Source organism: Solanum verrucosum, unplaced genomic scaffold (assembly GCF_900185275.1).
Source record: "Solanum verrucosum unplaced genomic scaffold, falcon-dt-bn FXZP01000038.1, whole genome shotgun sequence".
Classification (NCBI taxonomy): domain Eukaryota; kingdom Viridiplantae; phylum Streptophyta; class Magnoliopsida; order Solanales; family Solanaceae; genus Solanum; species Solanum verrucosum.
Window position 1 is genome coordinate 4,716,509 of NW_026020564.1, and position 10,739 is coordinate 4,727,247.

Sequence of the window (10,739 nt, forward strand, 5' to 3'; positions counted from 1 at the left end):
TATAAGTTACTTCCTTTCCATATCTATAAGAATTTCTCCGCTTCCACAATTCCCACATAATGACTGCTGGTACAGCTTTCAGAATTTGTTGTAACTTATTAGGCGCTTCGTGTTCCCACCATTTGAAAATGACTTCTTGTAGATTTAAGCCATTTATAATAATACCTGCACATGAAGCAAACTGCTTCCATAGCTTTTGGGCTATGGGAGCTGTTAGTAAAAGGTGAGTCATTGTTTCCATTTCCCCTTTCTTGCAACAATAACATTTGGACACCACTGGTATTTTCATCTTCTTAAGATTATCATCAATAGCTATTTTCCTCCTCCATACCCTCCACAGGAAAAAACTAATCTTGATAGGCATTCCTTTAATCCACATGTACCTTCTCCATTCCTCTTTTGCTTTTCTGCCTCTCACTCTATGGTAGGCTGATTTAACAGTAAAAAGACCAGTCGAGTTACCACTCCACCACGCTTTATCAATGACAGTCTCCAATGTTTTAGGTCTGATGTTTAGGATTATATGCTCAACCATCTCCTCAGATACTAAATTTCTTAGCTTTCCTTCATCCCACATTCCATTTATGATGAAGTCTTTCACCTCAAGTTCCTCCTCTTGTGCCAGATTCCCTTCTGTATAATATAGAGCTCTTTGCCTGGTCCAATTGTCAAACCAAAAGCTGGAGTTTCCAGCTTTTATTTGCCACCAGATGTCATGTTCCACTTCCTCCCTGACTATGATCATTTTCTTCCATACTTGTGAAGCACCCAAGCTTGTAACAACCACAGGATGTAATTTCTTGCAATATTTATTCCACATGAATTTTGCCCATAATGATGTTGTGGAAACTCTAAAATTCCACCAAAGTTTTGCAAAAAGAGCTTTATTTACATCATGTAATGATCGAAATCCAAGTCCTCCCTCTGCCTTAGGAAAACATAAATCTCCCCATGCCACCCAGTGTTTTCCTTTAATGCCTCCCATGTACCCCAAAAAAACTTGGCGAAAATATGATGAATTTGATCTAACACCTTTTTGGGTGGGTTTAAAGCTGAAAGCATATACACTGGCATAGATTGGAGAACATTGTTAATAAGTATCCATTTCCCCCCAAAGGTCAAAAATCTGTTATGCCATGTTGAAATTCTTTTGGCAATTTTCTGAACCAGTTCCACATAATAACTTGATTTTCTCCTTCCATAGAACACTGGACACCCCAAATAAGTAAAAGGAAAATTTCCTTGACGTATGCCTGTCAACCTGCGCATTCTGATAGCTACCATTAAATGAGTATTATCATGAAGATAAAAGAAACTCTTTGATTTATTAACCTTTTGTCCTGACACCAGCTCATACTCCCTAAGAATCCTCATCATCTTGATTATTGATCCTCTGTCTCCTGACCCAAATAGAATTGTGTCATCCGCATAGGATAAATGGTTAATCTCTGGACTCCACTTCGGCAGTCCATAGCCCTTCATTGACTCATCCCTATGCAGGTTGTTTAATCCTCTAGATAACACCTCTGCTGCAATAATGAATAAGGTAGGTGATAAAGGGTCACCTTGTTTCAATCCTCTTGATGATTGGAAAAAACCATGTGTAATGCCATTTACTAACACTGAGTACCAATTGTTAGATATTATCCTCCAGACCATATCTATAATCACTTCTGCAAAACCAAATTTCCTTAACACCTTTGTAAGAAAAATCCAGGATACTCTATCATATGCCTTGGCCATATCTAGCTTCACCACCACATTAACATTATTGTTCCTCCTGTTAATATCTCTTATTATCTCCTGTGCCAATAAAATATTCTCTGTAATGCTCCTTCCTTTAACAAATCCAGCTTGATTTTGAGAAATAATATTTGGTAGAACCAATATCATCCTCTCATGCACCATCCTAGAGATAACTTTATTGATGAAAGAACTAAGACTTATGGGTCTTAGGTCTGTAAAACTCTTAACAGATTCTTTTTTAGGCAACAACACTAAATTCGTATGAGTTATGAACTTGGGCAACTCTTGCCCACAAAAAAATGCCTTCACCACCTTTGTGATATCTTCCCCTATAATCTCCCAACAATATTGAAAAAAATATCCTGTAAAGCCATCTGGACCGCAAGCACTACTCCCATTTAATGCAGAAACCACTCTGTATACTTCTTCCTGGTCTGGAAGCTTTGTCATCTCTTCATTCTCCTCTGCTGTTATACACTTGGGAATGTGATCAATCATTGTGTAATCCTCTACTCTATTCTCCTCTGTAAACTGGTCCCAAAAGTACTCCACTGCTGCATTTCCAATTTCGCTATTGGATTTCAATACCACTCCCTGCTCAGTGGTTATTTCAGGAATATGAAGTTTTTTCCTTCTCCCTTTTACGTACGAATGGAAAAATTTAGTATTCATGTCTCCTTCTTTGAACCACTTCATTCCCGATTTTTGTCTCCAAAACTCCTCCTCTAATCTCAGATATTTCTTTAGGTCCGCTTCAACCTTATTTAATGCTGCCCTGTTATCTGCGGATGGATGTATTTGCAGCTGCGCCTCCCTTACCTTAATAATGTCCTCCAACGTAGCAATTTGTTGAAAAACATTGCCAAAAACTTCCCTGCTCCATGTGGATAATGCTTTCTTAACATTCTTCATTTTAGCATGAAGTTCAAGAAATGGATTACCCGCAAAATCAATTTTCCAGCTATCCTCTACAATTTTCTTGAACTGCTGATGCTTACTCCAAAAATTCATGAATCTGAAAGGCTTGTTTATGGGAACTTCATCTGTGTTGCAGCTCATATGAAGTGGGGCATGATCTGATCCTTGCCGGATGAGATGTTGTACCTCAGACGCAGGAAACACCTCCAAGAACTCATGATTCACCAAAATTCTATCCAATCTTTTAAATATACAAGCTTCCTCAATCCTTCCATTCCACCAAGTATATTTACTTCCTGAAAACTGTACTTCTGACAGTGCATTACTGCTAATTAATGAATCAAAATCAATAGCTTCATTTATAGTGAACTCCAACCCTCCCAGCTTCTCCTCTTCATTTAGAATAACATTAAAGTCTCCACCAATGACCCAAGGGCATCGTACATTCTCCGCTATACTTTCTAGCTCCTCCCACAACTCGAGTCTCTCCATAGCATTGCACCTCGCATACACTGCTGAAATCAGAAAGTCCTTCTCATTCTTTTTAAATTGAATAGTCACCTGTTGCACTGTGTCCAAAATTAAGCTGCCTTCCCAATCATCATTCCAAAAACACCATATTTTACCATTCTGATTTACTCCAGCCTTATCAAATCCAAGCCTCCTTTTATATTGTTCTAACTCTGATGGATTTTGAAATGGTTCCATTAGAGCTATAAATGAGTAATGATGTCTATTATTCAAATCCACTAACCTCTCAAAAGATTTTTGAGTATTAATGGACCTGATATTCCAAAAAAATATTTTTTCAATCATTGATCAATGCTAGAACCCCTGTCCCTGCTACTCCTTGTTTTGACTTGTAATGGAATTACTGATCTACCTTTCCTCGCCCCATGTTTTAAGCTGTTAGTATGCCTTGGAGACAAATCGCCAGCCTTACTGATTTGTTGAATGTTGTAATCCATGTCCTCATCCTCTTCTGTGTCTTTTTTATGTTGCATTACTTCATCCTCCTCTTCTATTAAATCTGGTCCTTTGGGGATTTCTCCCTCTTCATAGCAATTGTCCCTCACCTCTCCATAATCTGATATAAACAAATTTCCTGAATTGGCAACACTTTCTCTCTTGTCCATATTTCTACTCCCTGCATCTGTACTCTTTGTCATTAACTCTTCAACATTGTCATCTTTTTGTACACCACTAGGGTCTGCCTGTTGCTCCCTGTTTATTGTCATCAACTCTTCAACATTGTCACCTTTTTGTACACTCTTAGGATCTGTACTTAAGACCCTACTTCGAACTTCACTGATTGTACGTTCACTGCTTGATGTATTTCCTGCCTCATTATTGTTGGAAACACATTTGTTGTGCGACTGTTTGTTTGGCTCCTTCTCTATCTCATCATCAATTATCTGTTCCTTTTCTTGGTGCAGACTTTGGTCCTGATTTCCCGTGTCCAACAAGTTAAACTTGTTGCCTGTTATAATGCCCACTCTATTCCATACCTTTTGAGGCTCTTTGTTTCGTCCTCCTCCCCATTTTTTGCTTCTTGGCTCCACGAATACACCCCTTTTACGTTTATCTTCATCTCGCACCAGTGTATCATTTCCTTTCCCCTCCTCTTTGCTTAAATTGTCATCAATCTTCTTGCCCTCCTCCTGAAGTGATTTCTCCTTGTATGGGTGTAATTCTGGATGCACCACATAACACTGTTCTTCATTATGCCCTTGAATCATACACGTCTGACAATACTTTGGGACATAATCATATTTGATTTTGATCCATTTCTCCACTACTTCCTTATTTTGCATCCTCATTCCAATTTTAATTCGTTTAGGGAACTCCCTTAACAAATCAACTTCCACCTTTACTCTAGCACAACTTGGCCTCGTCTGATTCTTCGTGGCCATATCAACTTGTAAGGGTTTCCCCACTGCTGCTGCCAGTGAGAAGACTGCTTCCTTTCCAAAAAAATTTGGTGGAAGAGAAGGGAATGAAATCCAAGCTATCGCTGTTGATGTTTCCTCTTCCGGGTTAAACAGTGGATCCCACTTTAACGTTCTCATCGGGTATGACCAATTGTTCTGAGTAATGTAAAAAGCAGGTTTCGACAAAAGGTTGACATAATCTTCTAATAATGATGCCCTGATCAGCACATGGCGATTACTCAATAATCCGATATTACAATCTCCCTTTAACTCACATTGCTTTGGGATGAGTCTTCTCAAATCTTGTATATCTGGCCAGCCATATGAAAACTTCCCAATTACTGCATATTCAAGATTTTCATTAACAATCATCTGGGTCACCTCCTCATGCTCCCATATTACTTGTGGCTCTCCATGTAGATAGGTGATTGGTTTTAATGGAATAGATTGATAGTGGACTGTTTTTGGTTTCAATTTTTCAGCATAAGTACCTCCTGACACAGAAGTAATAAGGCCGACCTCAGGAGGAGGTTGACCTGTGGCCGTGGCGGCCATGGTTACTGGATGCAAAATTGCCGACGGCGATAGGGTTTTGTGTGGCTTCAGTTAATTCGTTTCTGATCGCTTTCTGCTATTTCAAAGTGACCACACCTTTTATCAAAGCTACCATCACCTTTTAAAATAATGTTTTTTTTTTGTGAAGTTTATAATGGTGGATGATAATTGCTAGCCCCTTTTGTTTTGATTTGTTTTGATTTGTTTTTCTTACAAAAAGAAAGATTCCATTTTTCTATTTTGAAATGTATATTACATACTGCAAGTCCCACACAGCCACATGAAAATTGTTCTTAACAAATTTTTCCAGACAATAGTGCAGGAAATGTGGAAAATAGAATTCTTCGAGAGTATCAAACAATTCATTTGTAAATATATTTATTTTTATATAATAAAAATAAAATATTTACTATTCAGATCGAAGATGTCCTTTATTATTATTATTATTATTATTATTATTATTCTTATTACTACTACAAAGATAAACCTAAAATTAATGTACTAATTTAGTACTCTCTCCGTTTCAGAACAACAAGTGTTTTTTCAAAATTTTATTTTAAAAATAAATGGTGCTTTAGATTTTTCAAGAATGATTTGATGTTATTTATTTTAAAAATAATTCTTATTTTAATATACAAAATTGGGAAAATTACGTAGATAAGCAAATATATACTAGTTAATTAACTAACATGCTATAGTTTGAATTAATTACTGCTCACATCTTAATTTTAGGAAAAACTACATAAATGAGCCATAAAATCTAAAATAATTACAAGTTTATACCAAACCCAAAGTAATTCCTGAAATACACATTCTCTCATAAATAATTACAGCCCATACCCTCCACATTAAGGCTGATAATTTTCGCCTTAATGATACTATAAGAGTTTATGTACATTGTTGTTTAGATATTATTTTAATTCTTTTTTTCTAAAGAAAATTCTACCCCACCCACATAATCCTTCGCTTTCATTTTTTTTCTTGTTTTGAATATATATATATATATATTTAAAGAAATGTTTTTAAACTTGTTGCGAGACTTTCTTTAAAATAAAATTTTTATTTCTGTTATATTCGAACAAGTAGAAAAAAATATTTTTCTAAAAATATATGTACCTATCTAACACAAAACGAGAAAAATATAAAAAAAACAAAAAAAAAATTATGAGTTGAGAGTTAGACGGGGTGGGGTAGATTTTATTTTATAAAAAATAATATCATTTTTTCAGGAAGGAGTGGGGGAGGGGTGATGTCTGGATTTTTTAAAAATATTTTATAAAAGAATTTTAATAAATAAAAGGACGGGATGATTGGGGGGGAGGGGGAGGGGAGGAGATGGTGGAGTGGGGTGAGAAAAATATTTTTAAAATAATTTTATTTTAAAAAAATTGGATAGTAATACTTTAATCTTAGTTTTCAACTAATATTAATAATTTATTTGATTTTTGTTAATGTGAAAGATTTTATCTATGTGGAATGTCCTGTGGCAACGTTTTTACAAATAAAAGAGAGAGTGCATTACACATATCACTGTGTTTCTCAAACTAATAAGTGATAATTTATGTATGAAACTAACTCTCTCAATAATTTAGGTATGAAACTAAAAAATAAAGATATTTTAAATGTATTTTTGACACTTATCTCTTATTTAAAACTCATGAATATATTAATTCGATGACAACATAATAACGTAAACGAAAAGTCATCTTTCATTATTTTTTTAAATAAAAGGGATGGGGTAGATGTAGGGTAATTGGTTGTTAAAAGATAATTATATAGATTCCGTATGTCTGCACTTTATAATTTTGTCTAGAATTAAAGATATATCAAATGTATTAAAATATACTTAATATTTTAATTTTAAATATATCATATAAATAGTAAGAATTAAAGAGTTATAAGAAAAAGAAAAAAAAAGGACAAATTACTTAAGTACACAACATTACTTTACCTATTCTCAATATTTCCCTACTCTTTTACTAAAATACAAAAATCCCTTATTTTTCCCCAATTCAACTTAACCGGATACTTTATTAGTTTAAGTATCCGCCCGTTATTAATTAAAGTATCCGCGCTGCTATATTATGCATCCGCCCGTTAATTTAAGTATCCGCCCGTTATTAATTAAAGTATCCGTGCCAACAACTTAATAATTTAAGTATCCGCCCTTTATTAATTAAAGTATCTGCGCTGCTATATTATGTATCCAAAAGACACTAAAAAAGGGATTTTTGGTAATTAATGAAAGAGTAGGGATAGGAAGTAATTTCCTTCTTATACTATGTGATTTGCCTAACTTTAAAAAAAAAAATCATTTTGAAAAAAGCAAATATTGACGAAATTATCATATTGCTTCTTAACAGATACACATAAACAAAAGGTCAAATCTTAAGTAGTTGTACATACATTAAAGTTTTGGCCTTAAAAATAAATAATACTCTTTCCGTTTCACAAAGAATGACCTCCTTTCCTTTTTAGTCAGTTTAAAAAAGAATGACCTCTTTCCTTTTTTGGTAACATTTTACTTTTTGCTTTCCACGTAGCATGTTTAAGACCATAAGATTAAGGGCAATTTTGTACATTTGACATAACTTTAATTTAGGACCACAAGATTCAAAAGTCTTCTTTATTTACTTAAATTCCGTGCCAAGTCAAATCAGGTCATTCTTTATGAAACGGAGGGAGTGTACTTTATTAAGATTTTGCTTCTTAATAGGTATACCAAATCAGATATGAATAAGTAAACATGAACGAAAGGCGAAATCTAAAGATGCGCGTGCATATATATTAAAGTTTTGGCTCGAAAAATAAACACCACTACATACACATGTAGTTTCTTAAATATATCAAGTCAATATGAATGAACAATCAAATCTCACATATATTAAAGTTTTGGGCTGAAAACTAAGTACGATTTCATTCACATTTCTCTTCTTAATAGATGTGTCAAGTCTACATGAACATGTAAACATAAACAAAAGGCAGGGGCGGCTTAAGCATATTAGCGGCCTAAAGCAAAAATCAAACGGGGCCTTACACTTGAATTATTAATAACTTTTATATAATTGATTTCTTCTAGTTTTCAATTGATGAAATAACCATTCTTATTTTAAATTATTTTTCATGAGATATAGTACTCCAAATATGTCAAATTTCTTCTAATAATTCCTTCATTTTCTATGAAAAGTTTACTTTTTCTACAAATAGTATTCAATATTTGTTATAAAAATAATAACTTATAACATATTATTATTAAAAATGAGGCCCCTTAAATTTGGGGGCCTAAGGCACATGCCTTTTTTTTAACACTGTTGAGCCACCCCTGACATAAGGTCAAATCTCATATGTATAAAATATATATTAAAATTTTGGCCTGAAAAATAAAATACCACTTCATTCACATTCTACATGAACATGTAAACGTGTACAAAAGGTCAAATCTCATATATATATAGTTTTGGCCTGAAAAATGAACACCACTCCATACCATACACATGTTGTTTCTTAAATATATCAAGTCAAACATGAACGAAAGATCAAATCTCATACTTGTGTGCATATATATTAAAGTTTTGGCCTGAAAAGTAAATACTAGTCTCACATATATACCAAAGCTTAAAAGTCAAGAGAGAGTAATTTTAGTTATGGAAGAAGCTTTTCTATTGCCAGAAAAGAGGGAAAGTTTGAGGACAATTACAACATGGGATTCCTTGTTGGAAGCAATGAAGAAGGTGTGTTGCATAGCCATACCAATGGTAGTGGTCAATGTTTCACAACACCTAATAAGAGTTTTGTCAATGATGATGCTTGGTCATTTAAGTGAACTTTCACTCTCTGGAGCTTCTATTGCTACCTCTCTCACCAATGTTACTGGATTTAGTCTCCTTGTAAGTTTCCTAATTTTCACTTTCCTTTGTTTGATAATTAGCTTTGCTAGAATTTGATTTGAATTCATTCAAATTTGACATTTTTTCTTAGTTGTATTATATTAGATTAGTTATTTGTCTCCCCTTTTTCATATTATATGTGTCAGAACTCAGAAGCATCAAATGATGTTTTATGAGGTGGGGGGAAAGAAGTTATTCGACTAATAAGAGGCTACTACCGGTGAAGCATGCTTGCTTGGGAGTGTGTTATTGGGCGAAGTGAAAAGGGACAACAAAAGACCACAACAGAAAGGAAAAATGAGGATTAGATATTTCGTCAGCTATCACTTGAGCATAATTCGCTTATCTATAATAACACAACCTGAAAGAAAGTCATTTCTAATAGAACTTAGCGAGAAGAGAGAGGAAATAATGGACAATCTAGTTTGGCTATTATCACATTTTATGAAAAATGTAGAGGTATATATTGGGTTTGACCTACTGACAGTTTAAAACATATGTTTACTATCAGTGATGATAAATAGAAGTGTTGTATATAGAATTAAGGATAGCCAGTTAAATATCTTTTATCAAGAAATTTTATTGAATATATAAAACTATAATTTGTATATAGGTCAAAAATTACAAAAATCTTGAACATCTTTACCAAAATCCTTGATTTGCCACTAATAAACAAGGCTTAGATAATTTCTCCTTCAAACTCAATATATGTATTAGGAAATCCACTGGATATTATAAATATTTAAATGTAAACTCAATTACTGTTGTACACTATCTTGAGATTGTTGTAGGAATTTATAAATTACAAATCCTGAATCCGCGTATGCTGATGTTGCAATGCAGTTAGGAATGGCCAGTGGCTTAGAAACACTTTGTGGACAAGCATATGGAGCTGAACAATACAAGAAATTAGGCATTTACACTACTGGAGCTATCATATCTCTTCTTTTGGTTTGCATACCAATATCTATACTATGGTTATTTATGGACAAAATTCTTATTTTCATGCATCAAGATCCTTTGATTTCTATAGAAGCAGGAAAATATTCAATCTGGCTATTAATTTCACTCTTCCCTTTCGCGATTTTGCAAGCGCTGACACGTTACTTGCAAACTCAGAGCTTGATACTCCCTATGGTTGTTAGCTCTATTGCAACACTATGTTTTCATGTGCCAATTTGTTGGTTATGTGTGTTCACCTTGGATTTTGGAAGTGTTGGAGCTGCATTTGCAATTGGTTTGTCATATTGGTTCAATTTGTTGCTTCTTGGATTGTATGTGAAGTACTCTAAATCATGTGAAAAGACAAGACTCTATTTCTCAAAAGAAGAAGTTCTTGCTAGCATAAGAGAATTCTTCCCTTTGGCTATTCCTTCTGCTTGCATGGTTTGGTAAGTTTTCTAGTTATAATTCCTTTCGATTTATTTGTCATACTTTCATTATTTTTTTTTGTCTGTTTTATAATCACAAGATTCAAATGATGTTTTAGTACATTACACACATCTTTAGTTTGTGATGTCAAGATTCTAAGGTCTCCTTATATTGAGTCAAACTAAGACAAACAAATTGAAACAGAGGAAGTATATGCCTAGCGAATCCCTGCTTGCCTTACTTTCTTGATAGGCAAGTGGATGAACTGACTTGTTAAATTGTGTGATCATCTTACTTAAAAATTTAAACAAGTAGTCGGTCGGTTACACTT

At 34.0% G+C, this 10,739-nt stretch overlaps 1 protein-coding gene across 1 annotated transcript; it reads left to right on the forward strand.

The window, feature by feature from the left end:
- Window positions 1-8,772: 8,772 nt before the first annotated feature.
- Window positions 8,773-10,432, forward strand: LOC125810343 (protein DETOXIFICATION 7-like). The gene is made up of 2 exons (XM_049489847.1): window positions 8,773-9,037; window positions 9,881-10,432. The coding sequence occupies exons 1-2, from the start codon at window positions 8,795-8,797 to the stop codon at window positions 10,430-10,432; spliced, it is 795 nt and encodes a 264-aa protein (XP_049345804.1). The 5' UTR covers window positions 8,773-8,794.
- Window positions 10,433-10,739: the final 307 nt, after the last annotated feature.

Bases quoted from the DNA above. Each gene is read 5' to 3' on its own strand.
- LOC125810343 (XM_049489847.1), top strand. From the start codon at position 8,795: ATGGAAGAAGCTTTTCTATTGCCAGAAAAGAGGGAAAGTTTGAGGACA. The intron at 9,038-9,880 runs GTAAGTTTCCTA...GTTGCAATGCAG, and splicing joins TTACTGGATTTAGTCTCCTT to TTAGGAATGGCCAGTGGCTT.